Source organism: Abramis brama (genome assembly GCF_963993115.1).
Source record: "Abramis brama genome assembly, chromosome: 16".
Lineage (NCBI taxonomy): Eukaryota > Metazoa > Chordata > Actinopteri > Cypriniformes > Leuciscidae > Abramis > Abramis brama.
In genome coordinates this window covers 2,927,406-2,949,248 of record NC_139978.1, presented here as the reverse complement: position 1 = coordinate 2,949,248, position 21,843 = coordinate 2,927,406, and the positions used below count along the sequence as shown (strand labels likewise).

At 43.3% G+C, this 21,843-nt stretch overlaps 1 protein-coding gene across 1 annotated transcript; it reads right to left on the bottom strand.

Moving 5' to 3' along the window:
• Positions 1-420: 420 nt before the first annotated feature.
• Positions 421-21,126, bottom strand: creld1b (cysteine-rich with EGF-like domains 1b). Its single transcript, XM_084087108.1, has 11 exons — positions 20,987-21,126; positions 19,026-19,148; positions 12,168-12,250; positions 11,916-12,026; positions 11,509-11,600; positions 10,301-10,480; positions 10,117-10,212; positions 4,757-4,840; positions 4,592-4,687; positions 4,370-4,510; positions 421-3,214 (listed from the first exon to the last, which is right to left on the bottom strand). Exons 2-11 carry the CDS (start codon positions 19,140-19,142, stop codon positions 2,994-2,996), a joined length of 1,221 nt encoding a protein of 406 aa, XP_083943234.1. The 5' UTR covers positions 19,143-19,148; positions 20,987-21,126; the 3' UTR covers positions 421-2,993.
• Between the last annotated feature and the right edge of the window lie 717 nt (positions 21,127-21,843).

The window sequence follows — 21,843 nt, the reverse complement described above, 5'->3', positions numbered from 1 at the left end:
AAATAAACATGTATCCAAATTAGTCAATATTGAATCAAAATCGGAATCAAATCACAAGAATGGAATTGAAATCTTGTAATTTTTGTCAAGCAACAATAAAAACTGTATCCTACTAGTCATTGTACAATGTAAACATTGTAACATGTCACTAAACTTCATAAAATTCTACTTAGTTACCAAATGTTGACAATCACAATTACACTTATTGTGATGCAATATTTGTTTTTACATCTGTGCAATAATGTGTAATGATGAGCGTTCGCAATTCTGATTTCATGTTAATCTTAAAAGAAGAGATGTGAAACTTTTCCTGTTGCTTTGAGTTCATATTTGCAAATAGTGTGAGTATAAAAGACTGTTTTTCCAAGTAGTTTTTATTGTCGAGTCCTGTGTCACCAGTTAAAGAAATGAGTAAAGTCAGTCAATTAATTCGGTTTTTAATGAAATCAGTGTCCTCCACCCTAACAACAGATTTACTAAAACATAATTCACATTAAGGCTGGCAGAATTCCCCCCCGCAGTCTCAGCTGTCAATCATTATAGGGCATATTCACACTGGAAGAACATAAATATGACAAACAAGATAAATAGAAGCTGTGATGAAATATTTAAAGCATGCACACACACACACACACACACACACACTGATCAATGCATTGACTCGTCTGTCCTGAGACTGAAGACATGACTGGAAGGCCACGTGTGCTGAACACACTGAAGGTGAAGAACTCAATCACATTCATTACTGCTTCTTCTCATTGCATATTTAAAACAGGGTTCCCACGGCAACATAAAACCTGGAACATTATTTCCCAGCTATCCTCAGGGAATCTTCAAGGTTTAGACATTTCTATAACGACTGTACATGTTCTTGCTGTGCTTAAACTGCAGCTTTTTAAGCACTCGTGTGAACAGGAAAACTTGTCAAGCCACAATAACTTCTTGTTTGCAATTGTTCAATAAATTTGTTGAACCGGTTTAAATTAGTCTGAGTCATTTAAAAATCCTTATCTAGTGATCAAGAACATTTAATTGATCAAAGAATGTGGGAACCCTGCTGAAATGAATCAAATGATTTGCCATAAAACACACTACTTTCACACACACACAGACACACACACTGGAGATCAGACACACTGCACATCTTCTGTGACAGTGTTGCATTCATGCGTTTGGGAATGTTGCTTCTACTCATCATCTCCTCTGAAACCTCATGTTTTACGCATTGGGGCAATTATTATAAATTAACACCGTATTCATGTGTAAATGGGATGTAAATAACATGTAAATAAGGAATAGTTCATTCAAAATTAAAAATGTCCTGATAATTGGCCCACCCCTGGGCCATCCAAGATATATACGACGTTCTTTCCTCAGCCGGAGAGAAATGAAGGTTCAGGATGTTGGGGTGTCCAGGATCTCAACATTTTTGAATGTCCAAAATTCATATTTATGCAGCCGACCTCTCTTCCCTAGCGAAACCATTGGTCATTTTTCAGGAAAAAATGATATACTTTTTGACTACAAATGCTCATCTTCATCCAGCTCTGTGAAGCACGTCCAGGAGACGGAGGAGTTCACGAGCTCATGCGTGTTGGCAAGGTCACGCGTGACTAGGGTTGGGTATCGTTTCAGTTTTAACGATCCCGCTTCCTATTGATTCCTAATTTTGATTCCAATAAGAAAAAGAAAAAAAACTTAGATATTCACATATAGTTTTATTGCAAAACATTTAATTGTGTCTGAATATCATGAACAAAACTCAACAGGCTAAAGAACACTTACACAAGGAACGCTCGTCTGTGGTTTAAAAACACCATAGAAAGACAACTAGCCTGACTAATATAAATTATAAATATAAATTAAAAAGAAGAAGAAAAAATTAGCAATCGCAACAAATAAATACAACTGAACAAAGATATGATTGAAATAAACAGTGTTTTTTATGATATTCAGGTTCAAATTTAAAATAACTGCACTTTATAAATAATATATACATTACAAATTTAGTTACAAAAGTTATTTCGTGAAGAACGTGTGAATTTTCTCTTTGTCTTTTGTTGTTAGATTATAGAGACGCAGCAGGAATATTAGTGCTGTCACTTTAAGAGGCGCACTGATCCAATATACTGATACACACACGGTTTAAAATCACATTAAACCACGTTCTTTCTGTGAGCGCGCTTTGTGTGTGTGTACAGATTCTACAGAAAACAGTGCGCTAGTCGTCTCGCGCTTGAATGGTTTAAAGTCATATGGAAATGCATGTTGGAAGGGTCACGCGTGACACAGATGGCAAGAACCAGCCCATTGTTTACAAGAGGAGTTTACATCCGGGTTGCACACATGAACAGACCATTTTCGGCAATAAACTGAAAGAAATGCTAACAAACTGCTTTTTTTCACATGTGACTTTGCCAACATACATATGTCATGCAAAAGGTCATGAACTCCACCGACTCGTGGACGCGCTTCGCAGAGCTGGACCAAGGCGAACATTTGTAGTCAAAAAATATATTTATATTACGTTTGTTCTGTAAACGACTGATGGTTTTGCTAGAGTAAGACCCTGGGGTCACGCTTTGAAGCCTAATGGCCGACGCTGAGCACCATTCACTCGCATTAGATCGTTTTCCTCCAAAACCTTCATTTCTCTTCGGCTGAGGAAAGACTCGGCACTTCTTGGATGGCCTTGGGGTGAGTAAATAATCAGGAAATGTTTATTATAGCCTGAACTATTCCTTTAATGTTGCGAGAGTGCAAATACGTCCATGCCAACATATGTACAGTCTTTGCACACGTCTCCATATCCCTTCGCTGTCTCGTAAACAGCAGCAGCTGAACTGTTGAAACACAGTGTTGTAAAAGGGCTTTTTCAGCAGCTTTTCATCATCATTACCCAGAAGCACGTCCTAAACGTCCCTGACTGACATGCGGTCCTCGAGCCACGACTGAACCCGGAGCTTCACGTTCCCTGTGGAGTCCCTCGATCATCAGCGTCCCTTCAGGATGCCGTCGAGCACGCGGTCCCCCTTCTCCGAGAGCCAGTATCCCGCCATCGCTGCCACGCCCCCGATGAAGATGGCGGTGAACACCATGTCTCCTTTAGCGGCGAGAGTGGCGAGCGCACAGATCACCACACCGAAGAACATCTGCTGGAGGACGAGCACCTCGTCGTCCGTCATGTCATCAAACAAGCCCTTCTCTGGACCCGCTGAGACACACACACACACACACACACACACACACACACAGAGCAGGTTATAGTGTTCAGCTCACACTCTTCTAAAACAGTGGGAAAACACTATACGCACAAGTCATCCTTTATACACTGCAAAACATGCTTTTCTTACTTAGTATTTTTGTCTTGTTTCCAGTCCAAATATCTAAAAATGCTTAAAACCAAGATGCATTTACTAGATGAGTAAAATGACATAGGAAATTATTTCTTGTTTTCCGCTAAAAAATAAGTAAGTGAGCTTAAAACAAGCAAAATGATCTGCCAATGGGGAAAGAAAAATAATCTTGTTTTCCATTTGTATTAAGTTTTTGTATTAAGTCTTTCCCTATTGGCAGATACTTTTGCTTATTTTAAGCAAAAACTCAATTTAGATTTTTTTTTTTAAAACAATATATAATTTCTTATGTCATTTTACTTATCAAGTAAATGCTTCTTTATTTTAAGAATATTTCGATAATTAGGACTGGAAACAAGACAAAAATACTAAGTAAGAAAAGCATTTTTTACAGTGTATAACAGGCAAAATTAGGATTGTGCTTCCTTGTACTCAGGGCCTAAAACTAACTTTTTGCCACACTGACCAATGATTTTAGAAAATTTACCAGCCATAAATATTTTTTTACCTGGCATTAAACAATAATGACACCAAAATTTTAGATACCAGTGAAAATTCACAATTCTCTATTCCAATTTTAAGACCAAATCTAAAACCACCAGCCTAATATAAATCAAAAACATTATTAAAAACAAGTAATCCTTCAGTAATAAAATAAGAACAAATATCAAATCACAAGCAGAAGCACAAATAAACACAATGTAAAAAAGATACAAATTAAATAAACAGTGCTTTGTAGGGAGTAGTTTTCAGGTTCAGAAATTTAATAAAGTAAGCATCCTTATTAATTAATCCTTATTAAAGTTAAAAAAGTTATTCAGTCAAGAGCAGTGAGTGATTTTTCTCAGTCCTTTGTTGTTTGATTAACTTTAAAAACAGACAGCAGGAATATTAGGCCGCTGTCACTTTAAGAGTGAATGCACAGATCCAATATACTGATACTAAGACACATGCATTTACTTTCTCAACTGAATGGCCTTAGGACACTGGGATTGAGTGTGTGTTGCACTCACTAGGTGGCAGATTCTCCACACAAATGCTTTCCCGTCGGATGAATCCCTCGGCACACTCGCAGCGGAACGAGCCCTCCTCATTAACACACGCTTCATTGAGTCCAGGGCAGGCGATGGCTCTCTCCGCACACTCATCGATGTCTGGCGAGAGATTTTCATCATCTGATCAAACATCGTGTCAACAGAAGCATCGAATCGAAATACGCTTGGTAAAAGTCTTACCTAGGCACTTTGCCCCAGTGATTCTGAAGCCTCGAGAGCATTTCTTACAGCGAGCCGGTCCGCTCCCCATGCAGCCCACACACGCCTGATCACAACCTACACACACACTCATCAGTGCACACGCAAACACACCCCCGCATCACTGAGTGTTAGTGTGAGACTGACCTCTGCATTCATAAGAGCCGTCGGTGTTGAAGCAATACGTGTTCGAAGGACAGCGAGCCAACTCAGTGCCGCACTCGTCCACATCTGCAGACACACACACACAAACACACACACACACACACACACACACACACACACACGGATAAAGAGCTGGGACTGATGTGGTAAACTGGTGACAGAAGGCAGAATGCAGCTTATATAGAAACATCTTGTTCAGCTGAAAATGATAAGATCATTATTTACTAATAATCACCCTCATGTTAGTTTTGTGTAATATGCAATATTGACAAAAAATATATTTTATAATATCTAATATAATGAAACATATTTGCTTGAAGGAAATAGCTTTCATTTATATTAATGTTTGAGTCATGTAGATAATGCACGGGTATGTGGTGTCTTTACTGAAGTGCTGTCAGAAACTTTTGCATTTATTTAAACTTTGTATATATAATTTTTTTCGTTCTTCTTCGTTCGCTTCTTGAACGGAGTTGAAAGCACTTTGGGCACATAGCCATGTCTTGGCTTGAGGACGACTTAAAGGAGCTGTATGTAAGAAATCTATTTCAATTAATCATAAAATGGCCCTGATGTGTCACTAGACATTAAGAAATCATGTTAATTTCAAATACTTATATCACTGACAACAGTAGTATGGCTAGGATATTGTCATTTAAAAAGTGGACTTGCAGCCCTCAACTGATGTTGATGTTGTCATTTTGTGTTTTGGCCTGACGCGCCTCCCTCCAGCTATCTACCAATCACAAAGTCAGTAAGTGTTTCGGGATCCGGGTTGCCAGCTTTGCTCTAACCTACCCTAGCTCTAGTCGGATAAAAATGTCTAACGTTACTAAATCAAAAAGACCTCGTTATAATTCAGAAATTCGTCGTGACAAAGTCCGAAATAAAACCAGAATTTGTATAGGAGATGCTTTTGAAAGATGGAGACGGCTGAAAACGGAGAAGAATTTGAACACAGACGCCAACGTAGCTAATTTTCTCCTGGACAGGTAAGATTCATCTAACTTGTGCTTGGCTAACTTGTACTTGATGTCAATGCACATATCATATATTCATGACAGTCGAACAAAGTTATGCATGTTCGTGCAAAGTAACGTAACGTTAGCTCACATGGACGTATGCTAACATTAGCAATGCATTATAGGAGGAGCCCGTTTCTCTGTCATTGTGCTGAGACGCTGAGGAAAACAACATTAGCACGCCCATTATGGCAATTTGAAACGTAATTGAGACAGAAGCCTAACTTTACCTCAGAAAAAATGATTCGACAATATCGTGGACTAAGTTACACATGCTGCAAGTTGACCTGTATTTCACATCACATATTTTAGCGTGTTACGGACGCGTGCTGCAGGGTAAGTAAAAAAATACAGCTGGTCACTTTCACTTATAGCATCAGCTAAATGAATAGCTGTATTACACATTAGGCTTGTGCTTGTACTTACATTAATGACAGATACATAACGTTACAAGTTAGACTTACAGCTACCGTTCTGTCTGTCACATACGAGCATAACGTTACATCTTTACGATACTGTCACATACGAGCATAAATCTTTACGATTATATTTAACTAATGACAATTAGTACATTTTTTATACATAATTACTTATCAAAATATCTCTCATGATGCATAAACATAATTAACAGAAAAAAACTTACTGTGTACGTCTCGTCGGAAGCTCATTGAAGCATACGTTTCTGCTGAATTCAGCTTATCTGGCAACCTCGAGTCAGGGGGGAGGGGGAGGGGATACACCGCTCTATAGTATTTTTAAAGTGATTGCAGTACCAGTTTTGGCCACAATCCTACATACAGTTCCTTTAAGAGTCGCCTGGTCCAAACTAAAGGCAGGAAGCGCTCACAGAGAGTGCTTGGAGGTCTCCTACTCGCTTGACCGATGCTAAGGCTAGCGGTAATGCAGTCTTGAGCAAGAGTGGCTTCAATTCGGCCGACTGTAGCAGCTCGAAATGAGGCCCTTTGAGGGCCCTGAGGACCGTTGATAGATCCCAGAAGGGTACTGTAGGGGGGCGTGGCGGGTTGAGCCTCCTTGCTCCCCTCATGAAGCGAACAATCATGTCGCTTTTGCCTAACAACTGGCTGGCCACTGGGGCATGGAAAGCTGCAATGGCCGCCATGTAGACTTTGAGCGTGGATGGGGTACGGCCCGCATCCAGTAGCTCTTGAAGAAATGAAAGTACCAGTGGTACTTCGCATAATCCAGGGTGCCTGAGCACCAGCCAGATGCACACAGACCACTTAAGGGCATAGAGTAGGGTGACCATATTCCAGGTCATGTCCGGCCGGGATTTCGAGATCGCCCAAAATATCCGCGATTCGGCTTTTGCTTTCTCGTCGCCATTCATTTTGTTTACATGTACACCTTTTGATTCAGTAGTACTGAATTAATTCCGATTGGTTAATCTGAATGTAGTGTTTACATGAACGCTAAACAAGTGATCGGTTGATGTGCGTGTAAGCATTGCTAAGAAAATTCCTGTGTTTTCGTCTCGATCGGGATCCGTGTGAATCAGAATGCATGACCTGCAAAGCTGGCACGTACGTGTCAGTGTCAAATAACGTAATAATGTAAACATAATGAATGGTGACTGTAGAAAGCAAAAGACGAATCCCGAGCATTTTGGGCGATCTCGAAATCCTGGCCAGATATGTCCGGGTAAAACAGGACGTATGGTCACCCTAGCATAGAGGCGTCTCGTGGATGGAGCTCTAGCCTCACAAATGGTGCTTAGGAGTCTCGCTGGGCCGTCTATAAGCTCCCGTCGAGGGGCCACACATGGAGGGCCCATAGTTTGGTACGGGGGTGCCAAATAGTCCTGTTCGCCTGGGAAAGGAGGTCTTCCCTCAGGGGTATCGGCCATGGGGCTGCTTTGAGCAGCTGAATCAACTTGGGGAACCAAGGTTGGGTTCACCAGAGAGGGGCCACTAGAAGGACTACGTGTCTGCAGTGCGACTGGGGGAAAAGCATAAAGGAGGCGGCTGGGCCACTCAAGGAAGGAGGAAGGAGATCCTCTGACTGGGGAACAGTGAGCTCTTGGCTATGATGATTCAGAGTCCCAGGCATTCCAAATGGCTGAGGAGCACAGATCTGTGGGAATTTAGTTCCGCCTCTGACTGGACCAGAACAAGCCAGTCGTCGCGGTATTTCAGGATGCGCATTCCCTTCTGTCTTGGGGGGAAAGTGCTGCATCCATGCACTTCGTAAAAGTGTGTGGGGCCAGGGACAGTCCAAATGGTAGGACTGTATACTGGTAGGCCACTCCTTCGAAGGGGAATCTCAAAAACGGTCTGTGATAGGGGGCTATTTGGATATGAAAGTATGCATTTTTCAGGTCCACAGAGAAAAAACAATCCCCCGGGCATACTAAAGCAAGGATTTGTTTCAGGGTTAGCATCTTGAATGGCCGGAGGGCCATGTTCAGATGTCTGAGATCTAGGATGGGTCTGAGGCCGCCATCCTTTTTGGGAACAAGGAAGTAGTGACTGTATAGGCCTGACTCGCTGTTGGGTGGAGGAACCGTATGCGGCTGGGCCTGGGATCCCGCCAGGCCAGAGGACGAGTAAGCCCTGCAGGGTTTGGATGGGTGAGCCACCTTGGATTTCCATCCAATAGCAGTAGGTGGGCAAAGGTGCGCAGCCACGGCTTCCTCTGGGGGGGCAGCTTCTTATGTCCCTTTTCTACAGCTCCGTTGATGGTCGAGAGAGTGGCAGAAGTGGAAGTGTGTAGGCGGGATGAGTAGGGGGCGCGCCACGACTTTGTTAGTTCTTCGTGAACCTCCGGGAAGAACAGTGCAGATCGCTGGCGAGGGGCCTGTTGGCAGGAACCATTCGTCCAGGCGGCTGCGTGTGGGTTCCTCGGGAGAAGCCCAGTCGAGACCGAGCTCTTCAACAGCTTTCGACAGGATGCGGAGAAGCTCAGCGTCCAGTCCATCTCTGGCGTCGCTGTGTTCTTTAGACGGTAAGGGGGCGGGATCATCCACTGAACTCGCCCAATCCTCCGCGTCCGAAGCCGCCAATGACATGGAGTCATCATGAAGATCCGCCGAACGAGACAAGACCGCTCGTTTCAAATGAGGGCCGCTGGTCTGAACAGGTTAAAAGCACAAGTGATATCTCTCTCTGTGGAGAAAGAGAGGCACGCGGGGTCTGAGCTGGTGTGAGCTCACTCACATCCAGTTGCTCAGCCCTCTGGCCCCGCTGTTTCTTTCTCCGAGGCTCATGGGTGGTGAAGCCATGCTCTGAAAAGAACGCAATCCGAGAGCGAAGAGATGAGAGAGGCATGCTCTCGCTGTCCCTGTCCTCGTCATGCAGAGGTGCTCTTAAATCTGAATAATATGGTGAAATGAGCTGCTTTTATAGGCCGGGAGCCAGGTCCACTCCTCAGGATGTTTTTTGCTACCTTTTTTTCACTATTATTTCCTATTATCTTATACCTTGGGCCATCACAAGTTGATAACGACCACCCCCAACTCGGCCCCGTTTGGTCTCAGGGGCCAAAAACACCCTTTTTGGGAAAAGCTTTTGGCGGAATGATGTAATTGTGAATATTAAGGTACTGCAGCTACAAAAATGTCCATATAACCCTAATATTTTGCATGGTGTATCCTGACACATAGGGGAAACTAGCAGAAAAAGATTCTGGGGATTGCTGCCTTTTTGCTGTCAAAATATATATATATCACTGCCTCAAATGTACATGAAAAACTTCCCACGTTTATAAGCTTCAATTTAAGTCCAAGATGACCTTTCTATCTAGAGGATTATAGCTGGTATAACCAAAGTTCTCCACTGTACCTCAAATCGGAGAAAACTGAGCATTACCAAGCACTTTCAAGCATTACCATTCCATATTGGATTAAGCATATTTTTTGCTTATGTACTGCTATACTATTTGAAGTGAATTGCATGAAAAGTGAGTAATGTTATGCCCCTAGGTCAGGGCTATTCAATTAGCTTCATTCGAGGGCCGGATTATTAAATCGGAATGTTGCTCAATAATGGCTATTATAGGTAGTTGCCCCGCCCCTTCTGGTGGGCTCTGCGCTCAGATCGGGTGCTGTGCACCGATTGGTTTGCGCAGTTACGCCGCTCCGCCATTGGTTCGTGCAGTTCCCACTGACCAGCCAATAGCGTGCGAGTAGTCTCTGCACTGTTAAGGCTGTGCTGTAGCTCTGCGTGACTTTATAAATGGCTTCAGTATTCAGAGAAAAAGGAGTTTCCCATCGTGTCTGCAGACGCAATATGACTGACTGTTCGAAAGGGAAGGTATTAGTGTGGAGAAGGCCTTAGGTGTCTGAGGCTGTAGTGTGTAACTCACCCACACACTTGTTGCTGTGAAGGATCCATCCAGGCTTACAGTCCTGACATCTGTTTTCTTGAGGACCTTTGCACTTCTTACAGGAATAATGGCAAGCTGCCACAAAAAAGACAGATCATACAATTAATCTCCTCATTCATGAGTTGCGTTTTCTCCCGTCCCTCGAGATTATTGGCCTGGTCACCTGAGCAGGACGGCTGTGTGTGATTGGAGCTCTTCTCCCGGTAGTATCCGTCGGCACAGTCCTGACACAGAGCGCCGGAGTATCCCGGGTCACACACGCACTCCCCGTCTCCCAGGCGCGTGCCTTCACCTTCACAGCGGCCCAGACCTCCACACACTCCTGCAGGGCCGGAGGGGCACTCTACACACACACATGCACATTTACACACGCGCACACACACACACGTACATGCGCATACACACGCACACACACACAAGATCACATGCACATTTACACACACACGCACATTAACGCACAAAGACAGAAACAGACACACACACACACACAAACAGAGCATTAGGTATGAGAACAGGTTTCTCTATTGATATTTGTGTGTTTGAAGTGACAAATACTACAATACAGGCACAGGCAAGCATGAAGTGAAACTGTATCTTTAGGAGTCAATATAAACCCAGACACTGTTTCTGTGGAAAATATGGGAAAGCTGATCAACCGGGTTGGTGCATTTGAGCAATTATTATATTATCTGAGTTGCCGCAAGGCAGAGATTCTCACATTACATGGCCTGGGGCCAATATTTCAGAGTCAAGTCACATTTATTTCATCAATTATGAAACAAATTCAGTTTTACCGATAAGCTCTACAGAAGACAATAGAGTTATTTATATATCGTTCATGGAACATGGAAAAATTATGCTTTAAAATGTTTTATTTCTTGGTTATGAAGATGAACATGCAACTAAAATAGCATGTTCATCTTCATAACCAAGAAATAAAACATTTTAAAGCATTTAAAACATCTGAACATTCAGAAATAACGTTTCTATAACTAAACTAAACCTAAACATTCTTATGACATATTTCTGTTAGCTTGGTTATAGTAGTAGTAATAATAATTATTTATTTTCATTTGACATTTAAATGTGCAACAATCTCAGCTACATCTCAGATCAGGATGGGATTGTGAAAAAAGACGACTTTAAGACTTTCCATTAATCAATCAATCAGCAATGTGTGTGTGCGCATGTGTGTGTGTTTGATTGCATGTGTGTGTGTGCATGTGTGTGTGTGTGTGCACGTGTGTGTGTGTGCACGTGTGTGTGTGTGTGTGTGTGCATGTGTGGGTATGTGTGCATGTGTGTTTGTGTGTGTGCATGCATGTGTGTGCATGTGCGTGTGTGTGTGTGTGCACGTGTGTGTGTGTTCACCTGCACATTCAGGCCCGTAGTGTCCAGACGGGCAGCACAGTCGGAGCTCCTCGATGCACAGCCATTCGAACAGGTCTGGAGACTCTTGCTGTCTGTAACCTCACACACACACACACACGCTTTCTCATAGACACTTTCCACAACTCACAGCTACAAGCAGATGATTTACTCAATGCCTTATTAATGACAGGGAAAACTTCTCCTAGATTTGTCTCATTGAGTAATCAAACATCTTGCGTCCTTCATGCACACACTCCAAAAATACATCATGCAAGTAGACAAGTGGTCTGGAACTGAAATCCACAAGTAAACAAGGTTTGAGTTAATCAACCGAGAGGCTTTATGAGTGGTTAGTTAGGGTTAGGGTGAGTTAACCCTGTTTTGCACAAACACACACACACTCTCACCTGTGAAACCACCACGTCTCCACCTGGTCCTCGATCTGCTCCAGCAGCCGGTTGCATTCAAAGTCAGATTTGTCACACGCCGCCTCTACGATCTCTAACAGACGCGTCTCACTGCAGACACACACACACACACACACAATTTTAAACAAAGGCTGCAGACCAAACATTTTGATGATATACGATGAAGTCAATCTCTGTTCTGAAACAAGCACCTCTTACAAGCACCTTTAGCATGATGAGAAACATCTTTACCTGCGTGTATATTTGGCCAGTTTCTCCTCTTCCCAAGCCGTATTCCCTCCTCCAAAATTCTTATTGGCTGTTCGCTCCAAGCCCTGAAACAACAGTCATACACTTTATACAGATAATTATTGTAGACTATTATAGCTAATAAATATTATACACTATTATAGCTATAGTTGAACGGGCCGTATCACTCAGTTCAGAAAATGATGCATAAGTTACACACATGCTCAATCAGGCTGGCCAATATATTTGCAAAGATTTTATAGGTGAGATTAAGCAAATGTGTGATTTTGATGATTTTAATGTTTACTAAAAACAAAACTGCATCATTAGATTGCAGACTCTTGTTTTTGCATGTGTTCATAATAGTATTTTTTTTTTTTTCTATTAATTTCATATTTATTTATTTTTTCGTTTAAGCGTAACAAGCCATGAACCAAACCAATCTCACAACACTACAAACTTTAGTTTGAAGCTAAAAAGTTATTTGAAAATTGACCAAAAAACCACAAAGGTACAACACTGTGAACTTAACGACTTTAGTGAGAGAAAGAACTACAATCCCATGAAGCACTGCAAACAGGAATATATATATTTATACATAAACAACATATTTTATAATTCACCAGAAATTTAGTTTTCAGAGTTTTAGTGTCAGTACTACATTAAGTAAGGGATAATGTACATCCAGCCGGTTATCATCTCAGAATAAAAGATCTGGATCAGGTCTTCATCAGCCTGAAGGGGTTTATTCTGAGATAACACACACACACACACACACACACAAAGGGGTTTATTCTGAGATAACAACCGGCTGGATGTAAATTATCCCACTTATTACACGCTACTTGCCACATAAGTTAATAATTAGACATGAAATATTGATCTGAGTTGAAATATTTTATTAGCTCTTTAAACGCGGAGAGAGCAGTTTCAGCGGCAAGATCAAACTAGACGGACATTTAAGAGATACGGTATACAGTCATAACACTTATTACATACACAGCATTTCACCACATAAATAATTATGGAGATAAGAGATATTCATTTCAGATTAAACTTTTAAAATCGTACCTGTTTGTGTCTTATAATCCAACAGTGTACAAAACAATAGTCACAAAATGTCAGCAGCTGTGTTTGTATGAAACAAGAGAGAGCGAGTCCACGATACTGGATGGCATAATTAAATAATTGTACATAAAATACTGATTCGACTGAGTTTTAATATTTTATTAGCTCACCAAATGCAAAACTTCCATGAGAAAAAAACTTTCCTAGTGAGTGTATATCGCTGCTGACATGAACTGGTCAGGTTGCATGAAGCGCTCGGTGAGTTACAGTCAGATGACAGTCACACACACCTGGATGAAGCACTCAGTGAGTTACAGTCAGATGACAGTCACACACACCTGGATGAAGCGCTCGGTGAGTTACAGCCAGATGACAGTCACACACACCTGGATGAAGCGCTCAGTGAGTTACAGTCAGATGACAGTCACACACACCTGGATGAAGCGCTCGGTGAGTTACAGTCAGATGACAGTCACACACACCTGGATGAAGCGCTCAGTGAGTTACAGTCAGATGGCAGTCACACACACCTGGATGAAGCGCTCAGTGAGTTACAGTCAGATGACAGTCACACACGCACCTGGATGAAGCGCTCGGTGAGTTAGAGTCAGATGACAGTCACACACGCACCTGGATGAAGCGCTCGGTGAGTTAGAGTCAGATGACAGTCACACACACCTGGATGAAGCTCTCAGTGAGTTACAGTCAGATGACAGTCACACACCTGGATGAAGCGCTCAGTGAGTTACAGTCAGATGACAGTCACACACACCTGGATGAAGCGCTCAGTGAGTTACAGTCAGATGACAGTCACACACACCTGGATGAAGCGCTCGGTGAGTTACAGTCAGATGACAGTCACACACACCTGGATGAAGCTCTCAGTGAGTTACAGTCAGATGACAGTCACACACACCTGGATGAAGCGCTCAGTGAGTTACAGCCAGATGACAGTCACACACACCTGGATGAAGCGCTCAGTGAGTTACAGCCAGATGACAGTCACACACACACACCTGGATGAAGCGCTCGGTGAGTTACAGTCAGATGACAGTCACACACACCTGGATGAAGCGCTCAGTGAGTTACAGTCAGATGACAGTCACACACACCTGGATGAAGCGCTCAGTGAGTTACAGTCAGATGACAGTCACACACACCTGGATGAAGCTCTCAGGGAGTTACAGTCAGATGACAGTCACACACACCTGGATGAAGCGCTCAGTGAGTTACAGTCAGATGACAGTCACACACACACCTGGATGAAGCGCTCGGTGAGTTACAGTCAGATGACAGTCACACACACACCTGGATGAAGCGCTCGGTGAGTTACAGTCAGATGACAGTCACACACACACCTGGATGAAGCGCTCGGTGAGTTACAGTCAGATGACAGTCACACACACCTGGATGAAGCGCTCGGTGAGTTACAGTCAGATGACAGTCACACACACCTGGATGAAGCGCTCGGTGAGTTACAGTCAGATGACAGTCACACACACCTGGATGAAGCGCTCGGTGAGTTACAGTCAGATGACAGTCACAAACACCTGGATGAAGCGCTCAGTGAGTTACAGTCAGATGACAGTCACACACACCTGGATGAAGCGCTCGGTGAGTTACAGTCAGATGACAGTCACACACACCTGGATGAAGCGCACGGTGAGATACAGTCAGATGACAGTCACACACACCTGGATGAAGCGCTCGGTAAGTTACAGTCAGATGACAGTCACACACACACACCTGGATGAAGCGCTCAGTGAGTTACAGTCAGATGACAGTCACACACACACACACCTGGATGAAGCGCTCAGTGAGTTACAGTCAGATGACAGTCACACACACACACACCTGGATGAAGCGCTCGGTGAGTTACAGTCAGATGACAGTCACACACACCTGGATGAAGCACTCAGTGAGTTACAGTCAGATGGCAGTCACACACACCTGGATGAAGCGCTCAGGGAGTTACAGTCAGATGACAGTCACACACACCTGGATGAAGCGCTCGGTGAGTTACAGTCAGATGACAGTCACACACACCTGGATGAAGCGCTCAGTCAGTTACAGTCAGATGACAGTCACACACACCTGGATGAAGCACTCGGTGAGTTACAGTCAGATGACAGTCACACACACCTGGATGAAGCGCTCAGTCAGTTACAGTCAGATGACAGTCACACACACCTGGATGAAGCACTCGGTGAGTTACAGTCAGATGACAGTCACACACACACCTGGATGAAGCGCTCAGTGAGTTACAGTCAGATGACAGTCACACACACCTGGATGAAGCGGATGAAGCGCTCAGTGAGTTACAGTCAGATGACAGTCACACACACCTGGATGAAGCGGATGAAGCGCTCAGTGAGTTACAGTCAGATGACAGTCACACACACCTGGATGAAGCGGATGAAGCGCTCAGTGAGTTACAGTCAGATGACAGTCACACACACATCTGGATGAAGCGCACGGTGAGATACAGTCAGATGGCAGTCACACACACCTGGATGAAGCGCTCAGTGAGTTACAGTCAGATGACAGTCACACACACACACCTGGATGAAGAGCTCAGTGAGTTACAGTCAGATGACAGTCACACACACACACACCTGGATGAAGCGCTCGGTGAGTTACAGTCAGATGACAGTCACACACACCTGGATGAAGCACTCAGTGAGTTACAGTCAGATGGCAGTCACACACACCTGGATGAAGCGCTCAGGGAGTTACAGTCAGATGACAGTCACACACACCTGGATGAAGCGCTCGGTGAGTTACAGTCAGATGACAGTCACACACACCTGGATGAAGCGCTCAGTCAGTTACAGTCAGATGACAGTCACACACACCTGGATGAAGCACTCGGTGAGTTACAGTCAGATGACAGTCACACACACACCTGGATGAAGCGCTCAGTGAGTTACAGTCAGATGACAGTCACACACACCTGGATGAAGCGCTCAGTGAGTTACAGTCAGATGACAGTCACACACACCTGGATGAAGCGCTCAGTCAGTTACAGTCAGATGACAGTCACACACACCTGGATGAAGCGCTCGGTGAGTTACAGTCAGATGACAGTCACACACACCTGGATGAAGCGCTCGGTGAGTTACAGTCAGATGACAGTCACACACACACCTGGATGAAGCGCTCATTGAGTTACAGTCAGATGACAGTCACACACACCTGGATGAAGCGCTCAGTGAATTACAGCCAGATGACAGTCACACACACCTGGATGAAGCGCTCGGTGAGTTACAGTCAGATGACAGTCACACACACACCTGGTTGAAGCGCTCGGTGAGTTACAGTCAGATGACAGTCACACACACCTGGATGAAGCGCTCAGTGAGTTACAGTCAGATGACAGTCACACACACCTGGATGAAGCGCTCGGTAAGTTACAGTCAGGTGACAGTCACACACACACACCTGGATGAAGCGCTCAGTGAGTTACAGTCAGATGACAGTCACACACACCTGGATGAAGCTCTCAGTGATTTACAGTCAGATGACAGTCACACACACCTGGATGAAGCACTCAGTGAGATACAGTCAGATGACAGTCACACACACCTGGATGAAGCGCTCAGTGAGTTACAGTCAGATGACAGTCACACACACCTGGATGAAGCGCTCAGTGAGTTACAGTCAGATGACAGTCACACACACCTGGATGAAGCGCTCGGTGAGATACAGTCAAATGACAGTCACACACACCTGGATGAAGCGCTCGGTGAGATACAGTCAGATGACAGTCACACACATCTGGATGAAGCGCTCAGTGAGTTACAGTCAGATGACAGTCACACACACCTGGATGAAGCGCTCGGTGAGTTACAGTCAGATGACAGTCACACACACCTGGATGAAGCGCTCGGTGAGTTACAGTCAGATGACAGTCACACACACCTGGATGAAGCGCTCGGTGAGTTACAGTCAGATGACAGTCACACACACCTGGATGAAGCGCTCGGTGAGTTACAGTCAGATGACAGTCACACACACCTGGATGAAGCGCTCGGTGAGTTACAGTCAGATGACAGTCACACACACCTGGATGAAGCGCTCGGTGAGTTACAGTCAGATGACAGTCACACACACCTGGATGAAGCGCTCAGTGAGTTACAGTCAGATGACAGTCACACACACCTGGATGAAGCGCTCAGTGAGTTACAGTCAGATGACAGTCACACACACCTGGATGAAGCGCTCAGTGAGTTACAGTCAGATGACAGTCACACACACCTGGATGAAGCGCTCAGTGAGTTACAGTCAGATGACAGTCACACACACCTGGATGAAGCGCTCAGTGAGTTACAGTCAGATGACAGTCACACACACCTGGATGAAGCGCTCAGTGAGTTACAGTCAGATGACAGTCACACACACCTGGATGAAGCGCTCGGTGAGATACAGTCAAATGACAGTCACACACACCTGGATGAAGCGCTCGGTGAGATACAGTCAGATGACAGTCACACACACCTGGATGAAGCGCTCGGTGAGTTACAGTCAGATGACAGTCACACACACCTGGATGAAGCGCTCGGTGAGTTACAGTCAGATGACAGTCACACACACCTGGATGAAGCGCTCGGTGAGTTACAGTCAGATGACAGTCACACACACCTGGATGAAGCGCTCGGTGAGTTACAGTCAGATGACAGTCACACACACCTGGATGAAGCGCTCGGTGAGTTACAGTCAGATGACAGTCACACACACCTGGATGAAGCGCTCAGTGAGTTACAGTCAGATGACAGTCACACACACCTGGATGAAGCGCTCAGTGAGTTACAGTCAGATGACAGTCACACACACCTGGATGAAGCGCTCAGTGAGTTACAGTCAGATGACAGTCACACACACCTGGATGAAGCGCTCAGTGAGTTACAGTCAGATGACAGTCACACACACCTGGATGAAGCGCTCAGTGAGTTACAGTCAGATGACAGTCACACACACCTGGATGAAGCGCTCAGTGAGTTACAGTCAGATGACAGTCACACACACCTGGATGAAGCGCTCAGTGAATTACAGTCAGATGACAGTCACACACACCTGGATGAAGCGCTCAGTGAGTTACAGTCAGATGACAGTCACACACACCTGGATGAAGCGCTCAGTGAGTTACAGTCAGATGACAGTCACACACACCTGGATGAAGCGCTCGGTGAGATACAGTCAAATGACAGTCACACACACCTGGATGAAGCGCTCGGTGAGATACAGTCAGATGACAGTCACACACATCTGGATGAAGCGCTCAGTGAGTTACAGTCAGATGACAGTCACACACACCTGGATGAAGCGCTCGGTGAGTTACAGTCAGATGACAGTCACACACACCTGGATGAAGCGCTCGGTGAGTTACAGTCAGATGACAGTCACACACACCTGGATGAAGCGCTCGGTGAGTTACAGTCAGATGACAGTCACACACACCTGGATGAAGCGCTCGGTGAGTTACAGTCAGATGACAGTCACACACACCTGGATGAAGCGCTCGGTGAGTTACAGTCAGATGACAGTCACACACACCTGGATGAAGCGCTCAGTGAGTTACAGTCAGATGACAGTCACACACACCTGGATGAAGCGCTCAGTGAGTTACAGTCAGATGACAGTCACACACACCTGGATGAAGCGCTCAGTGAGTTACAGTCAGATGACAGTCACACACACCTGGATGAAGCGCTCAGTGAGTTACAGTCAGATGACAGTCACACACATCTGGATGAAGCGCTCAGTGAATTACAGTCAGATGACAGTCACACACACCTGGATGAAGCGCTCAGTGAGTTTGCGGCAGGTCTGACAGGGAGCGGTTCTCACGGTCCCCACCGACAGCAGAGAGCAGAGCACCAGCACCGACACCAGGGGCCAGGACCACCACATCCCGACCTGCACACACACACACACACACACACTGCTGCATTACATAAGCTCATGGAGAAAAGCATATCTTCAAGGGCTTTATGGAAGCTGGTGTTCAGAATCATTCATCTCATGGTAAGAGTTGTTCATGGTACTTTGTTTTAAAGTTTTGCACACAAAGGTTCCAGCTCCTCCATGACGTTTCCAGTAGTGTGTATTTACTGGATAAGGACTTTTAAAGGGATACTCCACTTTAAAATTAAAATTCTGTCATCATATACTCACCCTCATGTTGTTTCAAACCTGTATGAATTTCTTTCTTCTGCTGAACAGAAAGGAAGATATTTAGAAGAATGTCAGTAACCAGACAGTTTCTGGTCTCATTGACTTCCATAGTAGGAAGAAATTCATAAAGGATTGAAACAACATGAGGGTGAGTATATGATGACAGAATTTTCATTTTAAAGTGGAGTATCCCTTTAAAGAAGACCTATTATGACGTTTTTTTTTACCATCTAATAAGTCTCAGGTGTCCCCAGAATGTGTCTGTGAAGTTTCAGCTCAAAATCCTCCCCAGATCATTTGTTACACCATGTAAATGCATTTTTGAGTGGAAGCAAAAACATGCTGATTTTGTGCATGTATCTTTAAATGCAAATGAGCAGCTGCTCCGCCCCCTATCAAGAAGAGGGCGGGGCCTTTACAGCCCGTGCCTCGGATAATCTGCCAAAAACTAAAACATCTGTTTGGTTTTGATTATAAACTCATGCTCACGTCATATTGCAGTTCTTAATCATCATTTAAAGTTTATTATCTTTACACACACAGTTATGCCAAAATGTCCGTTTTGTAGAGTATCCTCATAAGAGCGGTCTTAAATGAGTTCAATAAAGTCTTAAATGAACCTAAATAGTTGTGAGAAAATGAGACGTGTGTGAGATCCACGTCTCTGTCAGCAGCGGCTGTCTTAAAGTGATTATTGTAACAAAATATATGTGTGTGTACTTTGTATAATTATTTTGTATATATATAGAGAAATGACACAATAAGAGAAATGTGTCATTTATATATAAAGTTTTTATTTATATATAATAACTTTTATATAAATATATATATACAGTATATACAGTACAGGCAAATATTTCTTAAATATACACATGCATGTGTGTGTATTTATATATACAAAATAATTGTTTCACAGCCCTATTCACAATTCATATAATTTCAAAGCAGCTTTCCAAAAAAATTATTGTTTCCATGTTGCAATTTAGGAAGTATTCTGTTCTCAGCCAGAGATGAGTGTGTGAAAGTAGCGTCCATATGACAGTGATATACGGATATAATAAAGCAGCTTATGTCATGTATTCAGTTAAACAGGGTTGGGCAGCAATTACAACTTGAGCTTGCAATAATTACAATATAAGGGTAATATTTCTAATATGACATTACATAACCATATTATCATATGTGCAAGGCAGTCTCAGCTTTAAGAACAGCTTTTCTAAACACGTTTATATATATATTAGATGTTTAATCGTTAGACTGGCTGGCTCTTCTGCGCTGAATCCCAGAGCATCAGTTCCTCTTCCGGTTTGATTGAGCTCATCTTCAGTTGAGTGATGCTGATGCTGCATGAATGTAGGCCACTGACTGACTGAGAGTTCATATATATTCATGCAACATAACAGCCCAACTCTTAAAATCACCGATGTCGTTCATTGCATTGCTCACCAACACTAGATTAATGAAATTACAACAATGTTTCTCCGGCGACGCGACCAGACTGAAACATTGTTGCATTCACCAGCTCTTTCATTTGAATACTGACGCAAGATGCTTTCATGTTTTATGTTCTGTATACTCACTTCACACGGTTGCGCTTGGGTGGTAAACAGCCTCCAAATCTTTTCCACAGAAACCCGTCTTCAGGGTGTGTTTGAGAGCCGTGATATCGCTATATTAAACACCTCCACCTCCGGCCCCGCTCGCTCTTCTAGTTCATTCTGTGAGCGATGCTGCAGCTGAGCAGCTGAAGTCCCGCCTACTCCCGTGAACAGCCAATCAGAATTAAAGAAGGATTCTGTGCGCCAATCACAGACCGCCGTGTGCCAAGATGAAAGGTGTGGATCGCGTGTCGTCATAGCCCCGCCTTAATCATGTTACAATACAAACCACATCTAACATTTTCTTTCTTTTTCTGAATAAATATATTTGCGTTTGATTGGTATTAATAAACAATTCAAAGTTACTTGATGAAAGAACGTTTTTACAATTACATAATGAAGTCTGTGGGTGGTCTATGGTCTTATATGTTTTGTATTTTTATAACACCTAGGCTATGTGTTGCTTTTTGTCTTTTTTTACATATTTGATATTTTCTTCTCTTCTCTTTATATATATATATATATATATATATATATATATATATATATATACAGGACTTTTGCTTTCTGACCCCTGGACTTTACAAAAATATTTATATATATTTTATAATACCAAGGCTATGTGTAACGTTTTGCCTTTATTTTTTACTTTTTTTTTTTTACATTATTTTTTACATATTTGATCTTTTCTTTTCTTTTATATATACGTATATATTATATATATATATATATACATAAAATATTATATTAAAAATATTATATTATATTATATATATATATATATATATATATATATATATATATATAATATTTTGTATCGCTCCTTTTCATGTGTGCGC

What these genes read in the sequence shown, in the direction of transcription:
- creld1b (XM_084087108.1), bottom strand. Translation starts at nt 19,142, where the DNA reads ATGTGGTGGTCCTGGCCCCTGGTGTCGGTGCTGGTGCTCTGCTCTCTG. An exon ending in CGGCTCTTATGAATGCAGAG is followed by an intron (nt 4,688 to 4,756) that starts GTCAGTCTCACA and finishes GTGTGTGTGTAG; the next exon opens with GTTGTGATCAGGCGTGTGTG. An exon ending in CACTGGGGCAAAGTGCCTAG is followed by an intron (nt 4,511 to 4,591) that starts GTAAGACTTTTA and finishes ATCTCTCGCCAG; the next exon opens with ACATCGATGAGTGTGCGGAG.